Raw genomic sequence first — 25,669 nt, 5'->3', positions numbered from 1 at the left:
TGCTCTGGTAACTTGGGTGGTGCTGTTCCGCTAAGTGTGTCTCCACATTCAGAAAGACAGGAGGAAACGTGAATCCGGTCTGACGTTTTTGGAACCAGAGCAATAATGACTTCTACTGGAATTCCCTTCAAATGAGCTTTTTTATAGATAACGGGCAGTCTATCAACAGTATCACTGGTAATACATGGCAAATACAAGAAGAATTTTAAGATTATTTTGAGGTTCTTCTGCTACCATGGTCCAGATGTAATGAAGCTCTGTCTAGACTTCACATTTGAGGGCCAGCAGTGTACTTTCCTTCAGTTAATATGTATTTGTCTGTCTTTCATGCTTTGTATAGTATATATGGAGATAAAACCATATGTAATTGAAAACTCTGTATAAATAGTTCAATTCCATAATGCCTGGGAAAACTCTCATGTTTGTTTTGGACTGTAAATTGCAGAGGCTGAAATATCTATAATTTAGGTTAAGCTATAATTTAGGTTAGAACCACAAAATGCAGTGAATTTTGCTAATAAGCTATTTTGGAAAGTATTGGAATACTTGTTTTTTAGTTTGCTTCAGAATAACTTCTTGGTGGGATGTAACATCCCTGTTTATATTGTTTCTAAGCTTTGCTATAGTTAAAAAATACAGGGATATATGTATTTTCATTTTGTACTTAAAAATACTTAAAGGGAAAACATGGAACTGAGTTATTTAACTACAAAAGGAAATTCTGTAGTTGCTAGTTAATGCAGAATGGTCTGGAGCCCAGAGAAGTAAAAAGCAGAATGGTTTCCTTTATCTGTGTATGTGTCTGTGTATACTGGCAATGGCAAGTTTAGCACCCAGTTGTGGTGTTGGAATAGGTTTTTAAAGTTGTTTGGGTTGGTTTTAAGTGCATGAGAGCTTTGCTGCCCTACTGTCCTTTGAAAACCTTCCCCCATGTGCTTTGTCCTTACCCTGGTTGGATTTCTGTTTAATATTCTCATCAAGTTTGAAGAGCTAGTGTGAAGGTTCATATCTGAATATATGTATCACAATATATTGCGTGTGTAGGGGTGAATGATGGTGAAGAGTTCGCAAATATACTTGTGATTTTGTTACAAATATATTGAGTGTTTAGATGATGAGTAATTCAGCTCACTGAGCAGCTGTACAGCCTGGGATCTGAACTGATGCCTGGGTAGTTTACCTGGAGACAGGTGATGCAGTTCTGGGCTACCAAGTCTGCACTGCATAGGCATCTGCCTGCTTGCTGGTTAGTCCCCCAGCCACGGGAGTTTGTGGCACAGCATTTTATAAGATTGACTGCAGTTGCATTACGGGTATGAGTCTGATTCATGGCCGGGGCAGAAAAAGTGCTCCTGTTGAGTCACGAGGTTCAGAAAGGATCCCCTTGTTTTCTAAACTCCTCAGAGAGGAGTCGTCTAGGTGTGACTAGATCCAATCCTAGTCTCAGACTTGGTCAACAGTTTAGGTCTAAAGGATTACATGTACAGTTGCTCATCAGAGTCAACGTTTGCCTGTCAGAGCCCTCTCAGGGTCTTTCAGTGAAACAGTTTTGCAAAGTTGAAAAAAATAATTATTTGTTAAGGTGATAGATACAAAAAAATCTGAATTGCTGTTGATAAATACGCTTACTGCAAAAATCAAGCTCGAGTTAAGAGCTTAGTGCTTTTTGTTAACAATACTTTCCCAGGTAACATCTGATGTAGTCAGAGGCACAGGCCTTACCAAAGAGGTGTCCCTGCTTGGGTAGGAGAGTGGTCTAGGCCCATCAACCCATCTGGTAGTTGGAGTTTTCATCCTCAAAATGGAGGATTCTAAATGCCATATTTAAAGTCATGGCATGGTGAGACTAGGACAGTTATTGTGTGCCCATTGGCCCTTGGCAAGGTTTGTCAATTCTGGAAGGCCAGTGGGGCCCAATGGTTCAGCACGGGGTGGGGGGTTCAGTACAGATGTATGGGGGTCTTTCTGACTTTTAATGAAGCAACATCAGGCTGTGAGGCCCCCCCACCTGATCCCGGGTGTCACTCAGTCGATTTGAGTGTTAGACTGCACCCATCACATCTGTTGTGAGGTAATCACGTCACTCCAGTGACTACTCATGGTAACTTCTGACATTGGTACCAACAACTCCGGTGTTCCACAGCTGCCATCTGACTTTGCCTTGTAAACAAATGATGATGCTCCAGGTGCTTTGTACCACTGTGGGAGGAGCAGGCTGATGGGAACAGTTCAGCGTGTCAACTGTTTCAAGTGAAGCTGTCCCCATGCTTTGTTCTGAGCCCTTTGAAAGTTCAAGGGCGTGTGTTGCCTTTGCTGTTCAGTTGAAGGATAAAGATGAAAGCTTGTATCTTTGCTAGCATCTTTCACGGCAGAACAGCATTGTTTGGTCTGCTGGCTTGTTTACTATGTTTCTCATTCCTTTTTTTTTTTTTCCTTTTCTCAGTGCCTTGACCTCCAGATAGTCCTTGAGTAGGAGACTTAAACTATTTTGTCTTTCAAATTACGGGGATAACCTCCTTTCTACTCTGATGAAAGATTTCATTTTTATCTCTGTAAAAAAAAAAATAGTTGGATGAGCTCTTAAATTAAACATGACTGCATTTGCCTCAATTCTGCTGTGAAAGCTGTGGGAAGTAACGTTGCTTTGTTCAAAAGCAGCTGACTGAAAACCAAATTAATGTGCTTTTGATGATTGATTTTTTTAATTTTTTTTTTACCTCTGTCAAATCAGGATGCACTAATGATGCATATTAAAATTATATATATATATTCATATATAAAATATTTTATTCTTATCAGTGAATTTTAGAGGAAATTTAGAGTTGTAGAGGAGTTACCCATGTAATTTTAAGTCAGTTTAGAAAATACAGATTGACTGATAATTGCTGCTGGCAGCAAAAGTTGATGATTACCCACCGTTCAGGTAGTAACATGGAGTATGTGGGCCCCCAAAATAGTTCATACCATCGCCATTAGTAGTTTAAAGGATGGTTGACATTGCACTAATGCTTGAAAGCTGCACCCACATTTCTGTTCTGCAGCTCTGCTGTTAAGTATCAACTTCTAGCAGACATGTAGCAACAAGATGCTGACGCTTAAACTGCCTTAGCCTCCTGCAAAATAGTTTCTAAATCCTTACATACCAATTTAAAACTGTCTTTAACTTGCATTTGATCTAAATCCACCAATGTAACTTCCAGTAGGAAGAACCTAGTCTTTTCTCAACATTGCTTTGAGTCTAATCGATCTTGAAAATTTCATCCTTCATTTTGTTTCATGTGTTAGTACATTTATTTCTCATAATGTAATTAATTGTGCACGAATTAGAAATTGGAGATTCTTGGCAGCTGATTCACTGTGGCCATCAGCAAATTACCACTCTTGCCAGCCCATCTAGGACTTGTGTGAAGGCATTCATCTCTCTGAGTATGATGCTGATCTCATTTGCATCCAGTCGAGAATAACTATTGAAAATATAGTGTAGGATTAAATCAGCTGTGCCATACTTGTTCGATGTTTTTAATTGAAACTGATTATCATTATAAAAACGGCTAAAGATACTGTGAAGATTAGTTGTTAGCATAGCTCTGTGAGTATGAAGAGTAATTACTGCCTGTTCTTTTGAGACTATTTATATACACCATGAGTGACAGTGGCTGTATTTCCTAAATATCACATATGAAAGTGTATATGTAAAATATATTGTGCTTAGGTTTTGAGGTTGTACTCTAATTCTGTAGAGACACTTACTGGATAGTAGTTGTATTTAAGTCTGGCACTGTAAATTATTAAGCATTAATTGTTAATTAATTAGTATCATTAAAGTGTCCTGTGAGAAGCAAAGGAGTTGGACTTGATGATCCTTATGGGTCCCTTCCAATCTGAGATACTCTGTGATACTAATTATTAATCATTTAGGGTCTGTGCTATTTCCTGTGAAGCAGGTAAATAGTTTCATGAATAACGTTGAGACAGTTGGTGTCTCTCATTGTTTAACTTACTTAACGTCAGAGTTAAGTAGATTAGCTAAGCTCCATGTTTTAACTTGATCGTTAGACCTCAGTGGTCAGGAGAGTAGGTTGTTACTCCTAAATAACTGGCTCCAATGGCTGAACAATGGCTCCGATCCTCTGTGTATCTCAGCAGTTCAAGGTATTTCCTGTCTCTTACAATCAAGGTTTACCATAGCTGGTATTAACAAAGACCTTGATATTTGGATACATGGTTTTCTACGTTATTTAAATATTTCTGTGACATTAATAAGCAGAGTACAAGAGAACATTTTCACTTTCTTGTTTTGACATAAGTTAATAGTTATTGTATATCCCTACCCAAGAGATGTCTGATCATTTCTGGTAGTACTTTTCTCTGCAATAAAACTGAGATGAGGTAGGACAGAGCATCTGCACTGTCTGCCTGGCATAATGAGCTTGTTTCTATTGTGTCTTGGGCTTGTAAACCTACTAAGCCCAAAACAGAGAAGCATGCTGAGCACGAGATTCATGTACAGGTCTAGGTTGCAGTTTACTTGTTGGCAAAGCCTCTTTTAAGAGCATGTTTGCACATAGCTGTTTGTTCTGTACTCTGCACCATTTGTTTTCACTTGTCTCAGTTGTTTGTAGGACCACACCATAACTGGATTTCTAAGATAGTAAATCCTACATTCTCTATGAAGTATGTCTATGCTATATTTTCTCCAGAGGCGAAGCCAATCTAAGGTGTTGGTGCATTGTTCAGTGCAGAAGATGTTCCTCTCACTGGCTAGTGATGTTCTGCTCGCTTTGACTGTCCAACTTATATTTACGGTCCGTCGTGGGTTCGTGATTGCTTCAAGGGGTTCAGTTCAGACTGTTTTGCATGGGGAGGTTTCTGTACAGGGCACATGCCCCTCGTGCTCTGTACTGACATTGCAGTGGAGAGTTTGCATCTCACAGTCCGCAGTTCTTCACTGCTATTGCTTAAGGCAGTGCCTCTGCTGTTGTTACAGACTGTCATCTTTGGCTTGACAGTTGCCATGAGTTTGTTGGGGTTTTTTTGGTAGATTGTTAGTGTATTCTAGTTTGCCTCATATTTACTGGGTTTTGTTTTCCATTGGCAGGAAGAAGAAAATTTATATTTTAGAACTTTTGTTGGCCTTTTTTTTTTTGTGAGGATTCATTCTTGGTTTTAAAAGAGTCTGTTTTCACTCTATTTTTAGCAATTCCATTACCAAATCTGCAGGTTTTCCTCTCTGTTCTTTATGTGATAGAGCAGTGGTTGCTAATGCTAAAAATGCCTAGTGCTTAAGTTTCCTGGAAAAGCTTGTTTTGTGTGACTGTGTTACCTGCACTTCCTGAACTTCCTGAAGAGGAGAGGGCTATGGTACTAAATTCTGAGCTTAATCCCAGACTTGGATGCTCAAGACACTAGTGTGTGCATGCAGTTTACCCAGCTAACCACTTGAGTAAAAAATGGTTGGTAGTTTGACACCCATGGTCCAGATAACACAGCCTTGAAGCAACTGATTCTTACTGTCAGTGAGCTTGTGATCTTGGCTTTACACTTTTTACTTACAGGCCATGCAGCTGAAGGAGCAAATACTTTGTTTTTCATAAGATTGTGCTTCCATGGACTGTCAGGAAATGCAGACATATTATTTTCTATAATGAAACATTTCCAAATTGGCTAGCTGGAAGCAAAGCCCACATTTAAAGGTACCTAATTGTTTGCGGAGTTCCAGGCACAATTCACTACCTCTTTTGCTGTTCTTAAATGGTGAAAGTAAGCAGTTTCTGAAAGTAAATCTGTACTTTACAAACCACATTTGTGTTTGCTTGAAGTGAAGTTTTACGCCCGCCCGCTTCCCCCCCCCCCCCCCCCCCCCGCAATTTTTTTGTTGAGTTTTTTTGCCTGTAAAATCTGTTGCAGTTTTTTGAGGGACTCAATACCTTTGTTGAAAGGGATGATTTAGCCAGTATATTATACTTCCATTTTCAAAAAGGCTTTCACATGGTTATAACCTATGTTTTTTAAAGAAGCTATGCTGGTAACCCAACGGGAATGGGGACTTTATTTTCCAATGCCTGCCTAAAGAACAAGAAGAAAATTAGGAATACATTATTTTTTTTTCACAGTGAAGAGTATGAAATCATTAGCTGATAGTTTCATTCCAAATAAATGACAACAGTGGCTCCCCCTGCTCATCGATACCAAAATTTCTGATATACAACTAATTCATGAATGATGTGGAAGAGGGAAGGATAGTGAATTTGCTGAGGAAACAAAATTGACTGAAGGATTGCAGAAAGGTCTTGTGATAGATAAAATTGAACAATAAAATGGTAGGTGAGATTTAGGGTTGGTAAATGCAGAATAATGAATATGGGGAAAAATAACCCCCATCATCCATACAAGTAGATGAGCATAGTATTACGTTAGTTACTGTCACTCAGAAAAGTGTCTTTGTCACTGTGGAAATGTGAGGTCAGTGTGCAAAAGTAGTTAAGGCAAATAGAAGGCAAAGTATATTATGAAAGGAGTAGAAATCAAAATTTAAAACATTATTATGCTAATGTGTAAATATAATATGTAAATAATAGTAAGATGCCAAAATGGCATGGAAAAAGTAGTGAGTAATCTGTTAGCTGTTTGTCCAAACACAAACTAGGCTGCAAAACAAGGAGCTATAATAAACAAATTAAATGCAGTATTTTCTCAGCAGTGCCTAATCAAATTATGCAATATAACTTACTGCTCTAGTATTTTACAAAGGGTATACGTGTCAATGATTGAAAAAGGGATTAGATGTGTTCTAGGCAGAAAAGAGATCTGTTGGTATCTTTTCAACATGGTGGTGGTATTACAACCTGCAGCTCATTTCCTAAACTGTTGATTGTAGGAAATGGGGAGGGATGTCAGCTTGTCTTAAACACCCTGCTCTTGCTACCAGCTGGGGTAAGAATGGAGTGGCCAGCTAAATGGACATTTGGTCTGACTCAGAAGGTCTGCTTGTGTTTTCATAACATCACACTTCCTGCTTTTAACTTGTCTTCATATTTTCAGGTATCAAAAGGTAAATCCTTTTAGCAAGCTGAAGGAAACGTAACAATTACTCTTGGCAGCCAAGTTCTTGGTTTTCTACTGTGATTATGTTACAGGCTGAGCATAGCTTTCTTCCTAAAAATTTGCAATTTTTGTATTTATCTGTTAAGGCAGTTTTGCATTTAAATAAAACATGTTCTTAGAACAACAGTGTTTAGCAATGACAACATGCTGTAGTAAAACCCTTGCAAACACTTGATTTTTGCTTGTGATTATCAGCCTCTAACATAGCATTATTGCGTAGTGTTTCTTGTGATATTTTAGCTTTTAAGTATCTTCATGTAACAGAAACTCAGTTAAAATGATAAAGGTTGGGTATATATTCTGACTTTCTTCACCAGACGTTACTTTGTTTATACTAATTTTCTGTATCACTGGAGCAAGCTTACAATTTGTAGTCTTGTTAGCTATGTTGGAAAATACTATTTAAAAATTGTTGTTTACTTACCAAAATAGCTAGTAAAATATCTCTGTAGATAAAGTTGGTTTCATAGATATGAATATTGGGGGTTTAATTCTTACTTTCTAGAGAAATATTGCTGTTTTACCTAAGTCTGCAAAAGCTCTTGACTGGCATCCCAAAACTTGCTTTAGAAAATGAATTTTATTTTTATCAACTGAGATGAACTGTAAGTGACAAAAAGGAAGGCTTCATAACAAGCAAAACAATTTCTACAACACTGAATTTCAAAAGTAAACTCATTTTTTATGGGAGTTGTATATGACTACCCAGGCTATTATCTTTGTTTTATCCCAAGTGCCAGGAAGAACAGAGCTAACGTAAATTAAACACCGGAGCAAATACTTTCTTTTCAATTAAATTGTAAGCCTCATAATTATGCAATGGGAATTTAATTCATTTAGGGTTAACTCCTGACTGTTTCTGGTTTTTTTTCTAATCTGAAACCACATAGTATTTAGGAAACTTATGGAACTTGGGCACATTATACCAGAGCTATACTTCTCCCCTTGTCATAAAATACTCAAGTCTTGGGTTCCTGCAAAGGCAGCTCCAGAGCAGAGTGGGGATCAGACTTCTGTGCGCCTTCTGTAATGGCATCTGCAGATGCAGCACGCAGCCAGAGTGCTCTGAAGGATAGTGCCAACATATTTTTGGTTTTTCATAAAGCATTTTTATGTTATTCTTGTTCTGCCTTATCTTCTCTTTTTCCCCCTCCACCCTGTGGATTCCTGTGTTTATTACAAAGGTCCTTTGAGGATCTGTAGGTATTCCATTTTGAAGGGGAAAATTTTTCCATGTCTTCTCTTTTAAACTGCATGCTCAGTAGCAAGACTTGGTCTTTGGGTATGGATGTATATATATTTGGGATACTTAAAAGCTGACGAAAGTAAGGATGCTATTCTGGACTCAGAAGTTAATCCTTCCTTTACCAGTCACTGGTTGAATATTTGAGAGACGTAGCTGTTAATGGCAAAGAATTAAATAGAATTATTCCTAAAGAAAAATCTTCATAAAAGCTTTACCTACTTCAAAAATTTCACGCAGTGTTCCTATTTATCCATACATTTCAAAGTGTGTTAAAAACTGTTCTAGCTTGTGATATGTGAATTTGACTATTTATGTATGATATGGACATTCCTTCCTCCTGAAATACAAGAAGTGTTTTGTCAAAAAGCCTGCTTGAAAAAGATACAGGCTGACGTGGTCCTGCAGGTGGATTTCACCCTCAACTGTGGGTTAGTTACCTCAGAATGGTGTTTAAATTAGCTTGTTTTACTCTCATGAGCTGGATCAGGAATGTGTACCTGGCATGGCAGACAGGATGGTGAACAGCAGCCTGCAATGGATCCAAAGGCTGGGGCTTGTTCAAGAACCAGCAGGGTCAGAGCCTTTCAACACACGTATGCCCCACCAGTCACTCTGTGCTTCCTTTTTGCTGGGCGGTCTCTGCAGGCTGGGTGAGTGGGATGGAGGAGCCCATCCGTTGTGCACATCCCACCGGCCTGCTGCCCCAGCGCTTTTACCTGGGTCAGATGTTGGCACACCATGGAGTGCTCTGTGTCATGGCCATGCCTGGCACCTCACGGCCCTAGCTCATCTCTGATCTGGTATCCACGTGCCCAGAGCCACCAACAGGTCACTAATGCATGGTTGGCTTCTTCAATTTGATTTCTGCACGTGCTTGCTAACGTGAGGGCCTGCTCGCGCAGCCCCCCAGCACCTCTGCTCCCTTCTGTTGGCCCCGCTGTTTTAGACAAACAGCCCACTTGGTACAGGAGTGCACCAGGTGATGCTGTCAGTGTGTCATTGCTTGTTTCCTTCAATAAGCTGCCCTTATAACGATGTAGCAGTTGCAAAAATGACCAACAACAACTGGTTTGTCTGAAGTATGCACACACAGGAGTATTTCAGCTAAAATAATTTTCCCTAATAATAAAGCTGATAAAATGTAGAGAAGGAAAGTAGGTGGGTTTTTTTTTTTAAAAGCCTGTCTAACAGTAAGTAATAGATTGAATTAATTGGGGGGACAAAAGATGCATTAAACTTAATTCTGTGAATTCTCTAGTAAGAACAGTCAGCTCACTGCCTGGTGCTTGGTAATGCAGGTGGAGAAATTCTCAGTCGTGTAGTTTGAAATGCAATGTTTCAGAAGTGGGGAATAATGATATTTGGATCTCATTAATCAAACAAACCCAAACCTCTCTAGCATGAGAGATGAGTGCAACACACCATTTAGGATTGAAAATGTAATTTAACAGGAACTACAGAGTCAGACACAGCTTTGAAAATCTCAGGGCACTTATTTAGAAGCTGACTGGTGAACATAGGAATTTAATGTCTTGCCCTAATTTTTAAAAATCTTGGGCCTTCATAATCCTGTTCAGATTTCTAATATTGTCAAATAGGAAAAACCAGGTTTGAATAGTTGCAGATTGGCCAAGATTCTGGGGCAGAGGCTGTGCTAGAAGTGCTAAGGGAGCTTCTCACTGCTGGGGCCACCAGGTTTTGCTCTTTCATAGCTGCTGAATGAACACTATTTTCTAGTGTGTTTTTTTATTTCTAACCTACAGGGGAACAAATGTGAGCCCTAGTGATGAAAGTTAGTTTTGATGCCTTGAATTGCCTTTTTAAAGTTAGTAACCAAAGCCTTTTTCTTCCCCGTAGCCTTTTCTTACGCTTATGAATCTCCACTGTTCACCAGACGTCCACACATTTCTGTGCAGAGCCTTTGTCCCTGCCTGCCTAGAGCAAGTTCACGTGATTCACCCTTGTCGGAGTCTCTGTGAGAAAGTGTATTCTGACTGTAAGCAGCTGATGGACACATTTGGAATCACATGGCCTGAAGAGCTGGAGTGTACCAGGTGGGGTATTTTTCATGTTGGCAAGCGGTGAGGGTGATACTTCGTATTTGGCCTAGACCGAGTTGAAAATCTGGGGCAGAATGTTAAATACCACCTTGCTGTAGCTTCCTCATCACTAGTGACTCTTCAGTACTTAGGCATAGGACTATTTTTTTATTAAAACTTTTTCATTTTTCAAATGTTCACCTGAATTTTCTGCTTGTGACTTTCTTGCAACAAGTTCTGCAGCAGTTCTTTCCAGTATTCAGATCCCTGGAAAAAAGAAGCTTTTTGCTGTAAGTTTTGTAAAAATTAAAATGTTAAATGTTACAGCATGGATTTTGCTTTGGTTTCTGATATCTAAACTAGGGATAGTCATACTTCCTTCATGGGGGTTTTGTAAGAAATTGCTCATAGACTAATGAAATACAAAATACTCTGTATTAGAATGGACACAGAGCATTAAATAGTAGATACCTTATCTTACTCTTAACTGTTTAAATGTGCAAGTTCAATATTGTGTTGCTTTTCTTGTACTGCCTGCCAAAAGTATCTTTTTTTTTTTTTAAACGTCACCTTTTTCTCAAAGATGTTCATGTGTCTGTTCCAGAGAGAAGACAGTTAATATTACATTTGGGGAAAAGATGAGTCTATATATATTAAATGGAAACTGCTGAAAACACTCTAGTGTAATCTTCTTGAAATTCTGACCTTCAGCTGCAGATATTTATAAATGATTAAGGCCAGATGGTTTTTGTTAACACACGTCAGAGCAAGAAGTACAGGAAAAGAGCAGAGAGTAGAAATTCAAATCATTTTTCTAACCCCCATGCAGCTGCTAATCTGTGATAGGGCTTGAGGAGAGCTGGGACAGTAGTCCTGTGCCATGATCTCTGATAGAAATCTGTATTGGGGTGAATATGACAGATGGCATTAATGCCATTTCCCTTAGCTCTGCAGAGAAATTGAGGTTGTGGGGTTTTAAAACAAGAAGACATGCACTTTTCCTGTCCAGTGTGAGCTTCTGTGCGACAGTAGTGCCGCTCAGCACAGCAAATGTCTTCAAGAATTATTATGAAAAATTCAGAAAATTACAAGTGAATCCAGTTATTCCATATATCTTTCAAATGACATTTTAAATCAAATTACAGTTTTGCAGGAACTACTGCAGCTCTAAGTTGTTCTGTTACTGCTAGCATTTATTGAAAAGGAACCTGCTGTGTTCCTGTGTGAAATGATGTCTCCCCAACAGCTGATACGGAGAAGTCCACGTAATGCAGGATGTTCTTACAACAGCAGAGATCCTGCTGCTGGAGCCCATGGAAGAGGAGCTAGCCTGACGCTGGGCAGTAACTGGAATCCTGAGATTCATTCTTGTATTCTTACAGACATACATCATGCCTATTAAGACACGGGTGATTAAAGTTCCCACTGTTCCCATGCCTACTGGTCTTGGCCCCATGGTTAATGAAAGAATCTGCTACAGAATCAGTTTTCTTAGGGATTAGTCTGGATTTATTTGGATGGCATGATAATGCACAGAAAAAAAGAACTGAATTTTTTTTTAGCTCAAGCTGAGCTTGTAAACTGACATTGAGGGACACTTATAATAGTGTTTGTTAAAAGCTAGAATGCAAAACTTGTTCTTTGTAAATATATGCTTAAACTTGGAATGCATATAAATATAAATCCCGTTTTGAGTAAGTGCTTGCCTGTTTGAGTTATACTTGCATAATCTAGTTTGAAGGTATGTCCAACACTGCTAATTCCATATTAACCATATGAAAGTCACATACTGTGTCCAAATAAACCCTTGAACAGTTGGGTCATGGGCAATTTTTAAATTAACATTATGAAGCTAGAAAAAAACCCTGGTGAAATAGAAGCATTGTAAGAATTTATCACTATTTTCTGCTTTTGTCTTTTTCGGTTAGGTAGTTTTATTGTTCTTGACAAATACTACTGTAACACAAAAAATTATAATAATGATGTATAGTCACCAGTTAGTTCTGGATACTGTCAGCCTTCTTTCTGTGTTCCTTGACTGAAGCTTGCACTTTGAAAGATAGCTTGTTGTCTGTCTGTTGTTAGCCAGATTTAAAAACCCCAATTATTATAAATATTTTCATGTACATATGTAAAAGTTTAGTAGCATTTAAGATTCTGAAAAAACAATTACAATTTGAGTAGCGTTTCATAAGCAATAGAATGACAGCTAGAGAACAACAGTTAAATAGCTATGTTTGAATAGTCTTCTAAACTGAAAATACTTGAAGTCTGTCTTATAAAATGCCACCTGATTTTTTTTTTTTTTTCGTATAATGTACATTTTGCATTGTCTAAAAAATTTAACAGTGCTTGGAATCAGACTTTTTCTTCTTTCTAAGAAGTAATAATACTTGAAAATGAGGGTATTAAGATATGTCTTCTTCTGCTTATTTATGTAGACTAGTCAATTGTGATGAGGCTTTTCCTGCCACTGCTGCTGTAACTGCAAATGTACATGGAACTCAGAAGACCCCAGGCCAGACCCGGAGGGATTATGGATTCTGGTGTCCACGACACCTACACACTACCAATGGACAAGGCTACAAGTTTCTAGGAATTGATCAGTGTGCACCTCCATGTCCCAATATGTACTTCAAAAATTATGAATTGGATGTTGCAAAAAGCTTCATCGGAATAGTTTCAATCTTTTGTCTTTGTGCTACGCTTTTCACATTCCTGACTTTCCTGATTGATGTTAAAAGGTTTAGGTACCCAGAGAGGCCGATCATATATTACTCTGTCTGTTACAGCATAGTCTCTCTAATGTACTTCATCGGATTTTTACTTGGGAACAGAACTGCCTGCAACGAGGCAGACGATAAGTTAGAGATCGGTGAAACAGTTGTTCTTGGCTCCCAAAACAAAGCCTGTACTGTCCTTTTCATGGTTTTGTATTTTTTCACTATGGCAGGAACTATATGGTGGGTGATTCTTACAATCACTTGGTTCCTTGCAGCAGGAAGAAAATGGAGCTGTGAAGCTATTGCACAAAAGGCCATGTGGTTCCATGCAGTCGCGTGGGGAATACCTGGTTTTCTAACCATTATGCTCCTTGCAATGAACAAAGTTGAAGGGGACAATATCAGTGGAGTTTGTTTTGTGGGTCTGTATGATCTGGATGCCTCCCTGTACTTTGTGCTTTTGCCGTTGTGCCTTTGTGTTTTTTTCGGTCTCTCTCTTCTTTTAGCTGGTATTATTTCTTTAAATCATGTGCGGCAAGTCATACAGCATGATGGCAGAAACCAGGAGAAGCTAAAGAAATTTATGATCCGAATTGGAGTTTTTAGTGGTTTATACTTGGTGCCACTTGTAGCACTTCTTGGATGTTATGTCTATGAACTGGTGAACCGGAAAATCTGGGAAACAACTTGGGTATTTGACCACTGTGACCAGTACCATATTCCTTGTCCTTATCAGGCAAGTAGCAGTTTCCTTTATAAATAATATCAGAAAGTTAATTGACAGAAACCCTTACGCATCACCATATCTGCCGTGCAGTTCTTAAACTATGCTCGCATTAAGTCATCAGTTAAAGAACATGCAGTGATTAGTTGCTTTTTAAGTCAAAATCGGTGGTATGATAATTTTGCTTTGAAATTTTTCACTAATCCAGTTGATACCACTCAGCAACTGAATTCCAACTCACAGCTCTAAAGGGAATATAAAATCTTTACAGTATTTGAACTTCATGTTACAAATTGCTTTGGGGGAAGGATCATTCTTCACAGTATCTGTTCCTAAATTTGGGTGCCTAGCTCAGTATCAAAGTACCGAAGGTGAATTTTCATCAGTTTCAGTTGAAGCTGAAATAATGATTCTTGAAAATTGAGTCTAAATTGGATTTAAATTGTTGCTTATAACCACAGATTTAAAATCACTTTCATCTTTTTTTCTTCAAAGTGTAGAAGTGTGAAACACTTGAAATTATAAAACAGATTTCCAGTATGTTTTTCTACAGTAGCTGTCATTTGCAAGCTATTTTCAGTAAAATGAAGAAATCGTTTAAAAAACCCAACGAAACAAAAAGCAAATAGAAAAAAAACAAACAACCCAACAACACTTTAAATTGCAGAGGTGTTCGTATTTAACATTTGACTCTTTAAAAACCAACTTCCTTGGAAAGGCTTTTAAAGTAAATCTGCCCACGTTCAGTACACTGTGGATTTGTAAGTACATAAAAGTCCCTGCAATTGCAAGTAATTTGTGGTTTGTTTCTTTCCATTTAAGAACAAATATAAAAGATGACACCATCACAAAGAGAAATGCAAGTGTCTCATGTCATCTTTCATTGCTTTGCACTTACCATCTATGTTTTTACTGCAATAAACTATCATTAAAAAGAGGAACATAAACACAGGCATTATGGAATGATGCAGATTGATCTTTGTGCATTCTTAAACATCCTCTGTATCCTCTGTATTGAACAGAGGATTGAACAGTCTAAGCTGAGAGTAGCACAGCTCACAGACTTCTTGGTTATTTTTGCTTCCATTACCATTCTTAACAAGTACACTTTGTTTTTAGTGGGTTTTACACAGAGCTCTGTATCAGCCTAAACAGTCCAAAATACACGAGGTTGAAAACAAGGCTTTTATACTTTAAAAAAAGAAAATAAAATCATTTTCTTGGGCTTAAATATAGCAGCTTGGCGTAATAACACAGAAAGAACATATATTCTCAGCCTTTTAATTAACCTATTGGAAAGAGTAAACAGCAACAGGGAATGCTGCACAAAGGCATACTTAATGGGATCTGTCCCTGTAATAAACAGCATGGGCTAACTGGAGTAGCTTGAAGTGGTATGCTTGGCCTCGGCTTACCTGAGCTAACTGGTGGACTTTTATTACATTGGCCAGATCAAAGCCAAATAAAACCAAACTTCATTTTAAGTAGCTAATCTTGCCTGGCTAACAAAAATAGTGAGTTTCGTAGATGGGGCTGACAGATAAGCCAGGTAATGTAAATTAAATTTGCAGCGTGGCAGCAGAAGATAATAATCTCTTACTGAGTTAAATGTCTCTGCTCCTATGATCCAGTTCTGCAGATAGGTGGATTAATTTTGCAATAAACAGAAAAGTACCGTGTAGTTCCCTGGAGCTCCTTGAAGATGCTGTCTAATCTGATTAACTTCCAACTCATCCACTTACAGTTTCTTTTAAGTTGAAGGGATAAATCTTACACATATAATCTATCTCTGAAGAACATGGTTTCTAATACTGTTATCCCCCAAATTACCTTTCCTTTCAATTTAAAAGAAAAATATTTCCTTCTGACTAATCTCCTCTGTGTATTCAGCTGTAAACGTTAACCAGGTCTGACTTGACTGTACAAGTCCTAACATTTGTCCACAGTACAAGCCTCAACAAAGAACAACAGCCATAAAGGAGAAAGTCTTTTTTACATCATTTGTTTTTCTGTGTTTAAAAAATAAATAAAATATATTTTCTTCTTTGCATTTATTATACTTTATTATCTTCTAGGCAAAGGCATTGGCAAGACCAGAAATATTTTTATTTCTGATGAAATATTTGCTGACGTTAATTGTTGGCATATCTCCAGTCTTCTGGGTGGGAAGTAAAAAGACCTGTTCTGAATGGGCCAATTTCTTCAACAGAAACCGCAAAAGAGAGTAAGAACAACTTTTTTTTAATTCCTGTTTTTTAAAGTGTATACTTCAAAAAAAAGTTGGATTTCAAACATGTTTCTCTAAATGTAAGTCAGGTAATCAAAATGTTGTCCTTAGACCCTTTCTTTTTTGTACTCTAAATGCTGTCTGTAGGTCTCTGCAAAATTCCTTTGGAGTCTATGGAAGTTTTACATATGCAGTGACTTTTTGATAACATTTTCAAAAGATAGAAAATATTTTTCTCTGCTGATTTGTTCTTTTCCATAGAGCAGAAGATATACTGTTGTGTTTAGCGTCAGCTATTACATCTCTGGTTTCCAGTGGCATGAGAAAAGATATTTTCAGCCACCAATTTAGATCCTTTCACGTGTTTTGACTACTTTGACTACGTGTTTGGCCCAGTACTTAGCTGTGTTTACTATCATACAATAATAACATCCAGTGTTTTTTGCTACCACCACGCTTGTCTTATTTTAAAATTATTTTTCCTTGAACCCTTCTTAGTATCACTTCTATTGTATTAATTACTGGTCCTTATTTTTTTCTGAGACAGAGTAATTCTGTTTTATTACTTAGCTTTAGTAAAGTTTTATATCTATGGATTTAAACAGATTATAAATGTCATCTCCGTTTCTTGTACTTGCCTTTTATCCGTTCCTTTTTATTCCTTGATTATTTCTTTTCAGATTACATGTGTTACTTTACGAATTTTGTTATGGTTTTAGATCTTTTTATTTCTTTGGATTTCCCAAGGCAGCAGCCCATTAAGCTCCTTTTATTTTACATCTACATTCCTAGATGGTGAGCTTATAGCTTCCTTTCCCTCTCCCCTCTTTTTCCATTTCCTGTATATTTTTTCTTGTGTTTCAGATGTTAACTGCTTTCAGCTATAAGAATTTAAAAATAATGAAGTCAATTTTATAATGCTTACTGTTTTTTCACTTGAACAAGGTTTACGTTAAAGTTAACTTGGTAATACAGCTAATCCTGCTTTCCTCTCTTAGATGATTAAACTACTGAAGTCATTGGACCTACTTGCAGAAGTAAGAAATGTAGAAATCTGCTTTGTTTAATTGTTCACAGGCATAGTTACTTTGGAACCATTATGATCAGAATTTTTTCTCCTCTTTTTACATATAATTTTTTTTCTCGTGTTCATTAACATCCAGCCCAGATTGTATCACTCGTTGCTATTATTTCACGTTTTTGTGTGCAAAGCTGTATTACATTATATCTAAGGTTATCCTCTTCATTCAGTTACATGCTTGTATTTTCTTTCAGTCCAATCAGTGAGAGTCGAAGAGTGCTGCAAGAATCATGCGAATTTTTCTTGAGGCACAATTCCAAAGTTAAACATAAAAAGAAGCACTACAAATCAACTTCACACAAATTGAAAGTAATTTCGAAGTCAATGGGGACTAGTACAGGCGGCACAACAAATCATGGAACTTCTGCGGTAGCAATCACTAATCATGATTACTTAAGCCAAGAAACTGTTGCAGAAATTAAAACCTCTCCAGAGACATCTGAGAAAGAGATAGAGGCAGACGGAACATCAGCCCGAAGAGTCGAGGAAGGTGAAAACAGTGGAGATCAGATGTTATCTAGTTCTAAACTGACTGTGGATCAGGTGGAAAAGAGAAACAAAGCAGATAGCACATGTCATATGAGTAGCTTGGCTGAGAGCATGAAGAGAGTAGGTGAAGGAAGGTAAGGCTCCTTAACTTGATCTTTTGCTAGTTTATGCGTATTACCACTATTTTTCTAAGTTTTCTGTTTCTCCTCTCTTGAGGAATCGGTATGCTGTCAGTATACTATTAACCCCCAGTAGCTGTCAAGAATACTGTAATTCTTAGAAAATATTTCATATGGACATGTATCTTTAGCATATGGGCTATTTTATATTTTTTGTAGGATTCTTCTTTTCCTTTTAAGCGCTGAGTGCTGGGGCTTCAGCTTGTAGGATATTCTTGTATCGTTGAACAGTGACCCTCTAGAAACCTGTGGCTGCAATGCAATCATTTTGAGGGGTGGCAAGTCTGAAAAAGAACAGTGGTGACCCTAAACTTGGAAAAGTATACAGAACTGTATTGTGTTCTCTTGAAAAGAATATAGCTTAAGATATATTGTAATTTCATTGCTAAAAAGGTATTTTCTTCCAGTGTAATGCACTGTACTTAAAATTGATTCCCTGTGTTTTATTTTTAATTACTTGCAGAATAACTCCTAAAAATGATTTTCTTGAATCTCCTCCATTACAAAGCAGCTGTTCGCAAATACCTGATGTGTCTCAGTCAGCTTCCATATCACTACTTGTCTACTCAGCTTCAGACACCAAAAGAGAGTTGGATTCAGGAAACAGTTCAAACCCTTGAAAGACTGCAATTTTATATGAACGCTTGCAATGTATAAAACTGATGTGGATTCTGTGTTACACTGGAAATAACAGATATTCTGTGCCTTATTAAAAAACACACATATCTTGCTTTGCACTTAAAAAATGTAACTTTTGTTGTGGGGACAGCTAGCAATAATGTACTGTATTTAATCCGATCCAGGAATAATGGAAATTGAAGCTCTGTAGGACACAGCTGGATTGACTAGCAGTAATCTAAGAAAAAGATGAAACAAGTATTATGCCCAGTATAAAGAACACTTTGTAATGAATTGCATTAAAGTAATGTTTAGAAAGCACTGTTACTTTTCAAGGCATAAAAGTTCCATCTGCATTTTTGATGCTTTTCGAAACTTGTTCATTTTTTTCTCTTAGTTTACTGTGTCTTAAACAGCAGTATCACTTGAATAAGCGATACACAAAATTATAAATACTTTCTAAATTGTGTCATGATTTATCAATTATAGCACTGGTTTATGGTAGCTTGTACACCGAATATGAAAGGGAATCTGGGATTACAGTGATTTATTTTGTACATAAAAATGAATTTTGTAAATAACTGACTGCATAAGGTCAGTGTTTAGAACTACTGTTTTGTATGTATTGTACAAACTTGGTAAAGTTAACATGTTTCTGTTAGGTTGTTACTAAAGTCAGCAGTCCTGTGGTGATCAGATAATGTTACTTAGTTCTGAGTAAAGCAGATTGTACCTTAGATATATATGCAATGTGCACCATACACTGCGCATTTGGGGCAAGACTGGTCAGACATCTGTGCATCCTGTTACAGGGATAATATGTTAGAGGCAGCACTACTTCAGAAAAATGCTTCTTGGAGCCCCTCCTGGTGTGGTGTTCCAGTGCATTGTGCCAAAGAAGAACGCGCTTCAGATCCCTGGCGGCTTGGGGGCCAGAATCTAAAGTATATGTTGAGGCTTTTTTTTTTTTTTTTTTTTTTTTTTTACTGAGCTGCGGTGAAAGTGTATGTTTCACTTCGTTTCTATGCAAGTAATTTAATTTTTTTTAATTCTGTAGAGAAACAGCTTGCAGAAAACAGAGTTATTAATATACAGGGTTGTTTAACAATGTATTTACTTAAAAGAAGACTTTAATACTTTTTCTACAAAGCTTAATTTTCTATATGCTACAGCAATATATTTTCTTTAAATTAAAAAGGTCTTAATACATATAGCTTTTCTTATGATGACGTGGGTCTCAAGAGCAAGTACTACTGATGTGGATAAGAATTTCTTTGTTTGGCTCTTCAGAAATCCTGGCTCCAATGAAGTCAATGTGATTTATTACTTGGGATAATTTGGAGCCAGGGTTTTGCTGTTTTCTAAACCTAAATGTTAATGCATTTTTAAGACTGCGCACTGCCCTGCATTTGATTACTAATGAGAATATTTCTCAATATTTTGATATGCAGAGAAATTATTGTGTTCCATTTAGGCAGCATTTGTGGTGATGCTTTGAACAGTCAAGCAAAATTGCATAATACAGAGGTTGTGTAAATGCTGAATCAACAGGAACTACAGTTCTGATAAACCAAAGTTATTTGTTTTATCCATCATGTGTTAAAAATAGAATGTATTTACCTTTATATTGTGGCATCTGCATTTTAGCATTTGTAAACTACTGCCTTCAATAGGATGCAATTTCCTTTATAATTTCCCCATTACAAATGCACAAAATTCTTGCTGCTGAGAAGGCCAGTGAGAAAGACGTGACAAATCTCCTGTGAAAAATGCACACTAACTACCCTTCTTTCTTGTAGTCATGTTTGTAAATGGGTGACTTTATACACATGTTCAGTAGTTTTGTTATTACTGTCTTTGTTGGTAATAAAATACACGGTTGTATAGTAAGAGCTTCTGAGTTGATATTTCTTATTAACTAGGTGTAGCATGTTAGTTGCTTTATCACTGTAGTATTTTTGCACCTAAGACACTTTAATGTATTTTTTTATAGAGCTGTGTGAAGGTAATAAGTATTGCAATGTTTTTATCCCACCTGTGTAAGTGAGAAACCGAGACAGAACAATACTGAGAATTGTTCACGTGAACATGGAGAGTTATGAAGGAGTGAAAAACTTGAACTAGTTCTTTCATCCTAACATTTAGAGCATTCTTTCTTTCATGACCTCTAAAGACCTCCTTTATATTACATAGAATATGTGTTTCCACTCTATGCTCTTGCTGCAACCCTTTAAAAGTATTGATACACATTTTTTATTTATTTAATATTATTCCCTTTCTTAGGTAGTTCAGAAAAAGTCATGCTTTCGTGGTAACTGGTCTAAAGGAGATAAATACAAAGTAATTTTGAAGTTACAGCATTGCTGTGGGCTTAAAAATAGGTACGTGTTCAAAGAACTGTGAAATACCAAGCGGTAATCATAACATTCATTGGAAGTGAAATGCATCAGTGGTAGATTGAGACTGTAGCACATGTGTGTTCCAGTCCTGCTGTACCAGAAATAACGTACAGACTGAATTCCCAAGGTGACCTTTATAGCTAAAAAGATTGTGATCTCTGGATGCTTTAACCCTGAACTACCCAAGTAGTAACTGGAAAGTTACACAACTATTTGGACATCCACTAAATTGATGGGGGGAAAGAAAGTGAAAGAAGAGACACGGAGATGAGTTGAAGTATGGAAGACTGCCTTACAGTGATGGACTATAGAGAAGCTCGTAACAGTTTCTCTTAACAAAAGGTGTTTGGGTTCTTTGCTTTCGTCTTTTACCTGGCCAGAATTCAAACTGAAGATAGACAATCCGTATTAAAATGGCTTTTCTTAAAGAATAACTTATTACTGGAACATCTCCATCAACTGAAGTAATTTAGTTGAGACTGGCTATCTTCTGGAAGACTCACTATAAATCCAACAATTCAGAAGATTGATCCAGCTATTTTAGTTGTTTGCTGCTTTTGTTTGCAGAAAGCTAAAATAAAGGATAGTGACAATTTCTCTAAGCCCTAAAATGTGTGCCAAATGGTCTTTTACTTCTCTTCTTTCTCTTAATGGATCTGTCATAAATCACTTCAGAGTAGACATTAAACTAAGTTTTCATGTTGCATAGGAAACCCTTCAAAGGACAAGATAAATTAAACATGCTAAATCATACTTGACTGGTGATATTAACAGCACCTGAAATTACCAATAGAGTACTTACAGGGTATGTGTTGTGTCTACTGTATTTTACTGTCTTATTTTGCTAAATTCTTTTAGTGAAAACTGGGGTAAAGGTCACCTAGAGTATAAAATGATCTATGCACATATTTGGGAAAAAGAATAGTTTTTATGACAAATTTTCAACTGATTTACAGAGAACCGTATGTCCTTTTTCTTTGCAGGATACAGAATATACTAGGTTTAAAGATGGTCAAATCCAGTTGAATTTCAGAAGCAAAATTAAAATACGAAGAGTTTAACTTCTTTAATAAAAGTAAGTTCAGCATTCTGCAAAGCACTGAAAAATGCAGTAGCTGAATAGCATGAGGAATCGTATTTCCCTTTGAAGATTGACCACCCAGTCTCAATGTGCGGTTTCAGAAGGCTGCACATCAAAGGAGAAGCGCTATGTCCCTCCCTTCACACTGGCCACTTGTGGAATCGGGCTTTGAAGGTGTCTGAGCGCTCTCTGTTTGGCTGCGGTCACTGGTACAGATCTCTGCCAGTGTTAACCACTGGTATTTGCAGCAATTCAGATGCTGGCACCAAGGGTATTTTAGAGGTTCATGGGAATAAATGTTATTTTCTGTGCATTAACTTTTTCTTTGTGATTATTCTTTCACTCTTTATTTTTGTCCCTTACCATACTTAATTATTTCTTTTAATGAGCTAGAGTTTAACTGTAATTAAAAATGAAGAAGTTGGGCAACCTATACCACACCTTCATGAGCTTTCTGCTTTGTATCTCTAGAAGTGGAGCTCAGAGTATCTTTCTCGTGTACATCTATGAAATCCGTTTCATAGATTTTACTTCCTATTAAGAAGCACTTGAGATGCAAAGTATAATTAAAAGCTTAAAAACATGCCAGGACATCTATATCTGAGCTCTTTATTAACGTTTATTCCCTGTATTTCAACTTTGTTTATAGAAACTACATATAAAATAAAAATTTGCTTTATTTCAGGTCTTCCTAGTTAAAATAATGACAAACATGAGATGTCTTCAGACATACAAAGATCTGTCTTCATTAAATGGCTCACTGCTGGTTTCTTAGCACAGACAGGAGCTGGAGAGAATAGTTTCTGGGAGAAGAGTGGTGTGGAAGAAAGCAGTTGTGGAAGCTGGATGAGCACTCGGGACTGAGCAGAGGTGAACCTGAGGGACACTGATCTCCAGGCTGGAGAGCGTAGTCTTGGGGATGGCAGTGTAGTCAGGAGACTACATCGGGTCTTTTAAGTGATATTTTAGGTCTTGCTCTTGACATACAAGTTGAAGAGAAACAGCAAGAAGAATTTTACTCCTATTAAGTAGGTTTGTAAGTTACAGAGGTGATGATGGGATCACTAGATGTGGCCACTAAAAGGATCTTAACAGGAAAAAGTACATTCTGTGTTGGTCATGTATGAATGACGATCAAAGTATCTAGATTTTTATGAAGATAAGGTGCATCCCAGTTTATTTTCCCGATGTTCTGCCTGACCGCATGAAACTGGATCACAAGAAATTAAATGGGCACAAAAATAAGGCACTGCCAGATAAGGTCCTGGAGGAAGTGGTTTGTAAGTTAGCTAATTAGTTGATGTCTTAAGCTAGCTGGGAAGCTGCATGCTCTACAGGCCCAACTCTAGCAGCGTCATACCTACTATCCCAGAGTGTATGCGAGTCTTGAATGACCCAGCCAAAGACAGAGGGTTTGAGGATGCTGAAGCAGCTGTGCAGGTTTCTTGGCACTGGGTTTGAGTCACCGATGTTGCCCACGGGACACAGTCCTTTCTGGGACTTGCTGTCCTTCCAGATTCGCAGGGCTGCAATCCAGACTTCCAACTAAAGAATGAGTGGATGTGCTACAGGGCTTAACAGTCCAGACAGGTATCATTCCGTGAAACATGAAGAGCTGGCGCTGACAGGGATGTGACATGCCACTGCGCGGATGAGACGCAAATATTTTGGGCTGGCTGAAGTTGGGACTCACTGTGGAAATTAACTGGAGCTATTTTTCTTAAAATCTGTTAGTAGTAGGCAAGATCATCCTGAGAATGGATACTGTGAGAGAAGCTGATGGCCAGGGTGATGTTCCCTATGGAGAGAAATGGAAAGTCACCAAGCCAGTAGGAAAACCCAAGAAAGCACGCCCAATAAAAAAGAAGAGAGGACTTTGCCTTTTAAACTCATATAGCCTCAACAGCATTAGATATTTTTAGGGCCCACATACTGAAAGTTTTTCTACTTGGCAATGGGAAATTGTGAATTCATGAATGAGATTTGTAAACCAACCAAGAGGTGCTGTAACTACAGCAAAGTCACAAGGACAGAAGGAAACCACGCTAGAAATGAAGTCATGCCTCACAAAAGCATAGTTAGATGAAGCACCTGCTGTAAAAAAATATAACTCAAAGAAGGACTTGAAAAGACAGTTTTCTTTACAGGAACCTGGTAGGTCCTCCGCTGTTCTGGCCAAACACAGATTCATCTCCACGTGAGCCAGGGAGTCGGTGTCGTGCTTGATCCTTTCCAGCACCATCGCACGAGTCAGTTGTTGACGCAAGTCAAATAAGATTTCTCTTTCAGCATATAAAATAACTTTAATGCAAGAGTTTGCCTGTTGAGGTATCGTTGGGGCTAACTATGGGATGACCCCACTGAACTGCTCGTGGTGAACCTCCCTCACTGTGCCCGAGCCAGGAGCCCCTGTAAATCCATCGGCCTTTTGGTGACAGTGGCTTATCAGCGAACAGACAAGGCAGATGCTGCCCAGAAGCTCCACAGCCCTGCCTGCAGCAAGCCATGGTGCCTCTTCACTGAGGTCAGGCCACCTGAGGGGGACAGCGTGGATGTGAGAAGCACCAGGTCTCAGGAGTGCCACGGGCTCCAGGCTCCACCACCATGCCAGCCAGGCAGAGCCACAGCAACCATGTATGTGCAGATACATCACTGCTGCTGTGGCTCTGCCCGCCTCACTCTGCCTCTCCTCTGAGACAGGAAATTTTGTGCAACTGTTGAGTGTCCTGGGCCAATTCATTTTTATCTGTGACCAAATCCTCTTGCTTCCACAGGCTTCTGTGTATTTTGTGCGTGCCATCTATGGTGGCTATCGACCTCTGGTTTCTGTGAGCCACCCTGAAGCGCTACGCAGCCCTTCCTTAGCCTGCAGCCCACTCCTCATTGCTGCCCTGCTTATCCTGAGGAACTCCTTTTCAAAGGGCTTGCTGGATACAAAGAAAAATATTAATTTCAAAGTCCAAGCCCATTCCTTTAATTTTTGGGTTATCACTAATCTGAGGTATTATCTTCCAAAACTGGGAGGGCAGACCTGTGGCAGTGCACGTGACGGATGGTGTAGAAAACCCGAGATTGTTCCCTTCATTGAAGAAGCTTTCCCATCTGAATGGAGCATTGTATTTCACCTCCTAGTAACTATTTACTAGTGCAGGACTCAAAGGAAGTCAGCTTTTCAGTTCTGCAAAAGGCCTTTCTATTCATAGAGAACTAATGAGGCAGCCAAGTCATTTTTCTGCCATTGACTAATTCACAGCCGTTCTAATGAGCAATTGTTTCTCCCAAGCCTCCGCTCTCCCCTTGCACATGATGATTCACCGGAGGCCTGGTGAATTTAACTTAAAGCTGGTCTGAATTAATTTTCCCATTCCACCATGTGCATGTGTCCTTGAACCATCCGATCTAACCGGACCCGCTTTGGCCAGATGTGCTCCAGATGCCCCTTCCAACCCAAAGGTTTCCGTGACTGCAGCCAGGATTGCACTGGCCACCCCAGGAGGCAGTCTTGCAGAGGTACAGACCAGACGCCTCCAGAGTCAGAAGGCTGCAGCCAGCAGTCAAAGAAAACAGGTCTCAGCGGGGGATTTTCATCATAAAGCTTACACTAAGGAAACGTCCGGGTATCCCGAGTTATCCTTTATTGGTGAAGCAGGCAATTCTCCCAAATGGTTCTATTAAAGTTTATCTAACTCTGCCTGACAATTGGTGAGTGGTGTTTAGTTTCAGATACTCGATGCTTCCATTATTATTGTAAAAGCCACA

The 25,669-nt window shown here is 38.3% G+C and overlaps 1 protein-coding gene across 3 annotated transcripts in view; it reads left to right on the top strand.

Moving 5' to 3' along the window:
- Window positions 1–22,596, top strand: part of FZD6 (frizzled class receptor 6) — a 54,723-nt gene extending 32,127 nt beyond the window's left edge. For 2 of the 3 annotated variants that reach the window (XM_080378019.1, XM_080378020.1), the window contains exons 3-7: window positions 10,208–10,404; window positions 12,831–13,848; window positions 15,912–16,060; window positions 17,339–17,767; window positions 18,276–21,426. In XM_080378019.1, the coding sequence (XP_080234145.1) occupies window positions 10,208–10,404; window positions 12,831–13,848; window positions 15,912–16,060; window positions 17,339–17,767; window positions 18,276–18,432 (1,950 nt within the window). In that variant the 3' untranslated portion in view covers window positions 18,433–21,426. Of the gene's footprint in view, window positions 1–10,207; window positions 10,405–12,830; window positions 13,849–15,911; window positions 16,061–17,338; window positions 17,768–18,275; window positions 21,427–21,812 lie in introns of those variants that run through there. The other variant, XM_080378021.1, reaches the window with a different exon arrangement.
- The last annotated feature ends 3,073 nt before the right edge of the window (window positions 22,597–25,669 follow it).

Source organism: Falco punctatus (assembly GCF_963210335.1).
Source record: "Falco punctatus genome assembly, chromosome: 3".
Taxonomy (NCBI): Eukaryota; Metazoa; Chordata; class Aves; order Falconiformes; family Falconidae; genus Falco; species Falco punctatus.
This window is presented reverse-complemented; position numbering and strand designations above follow the sequence as displayed.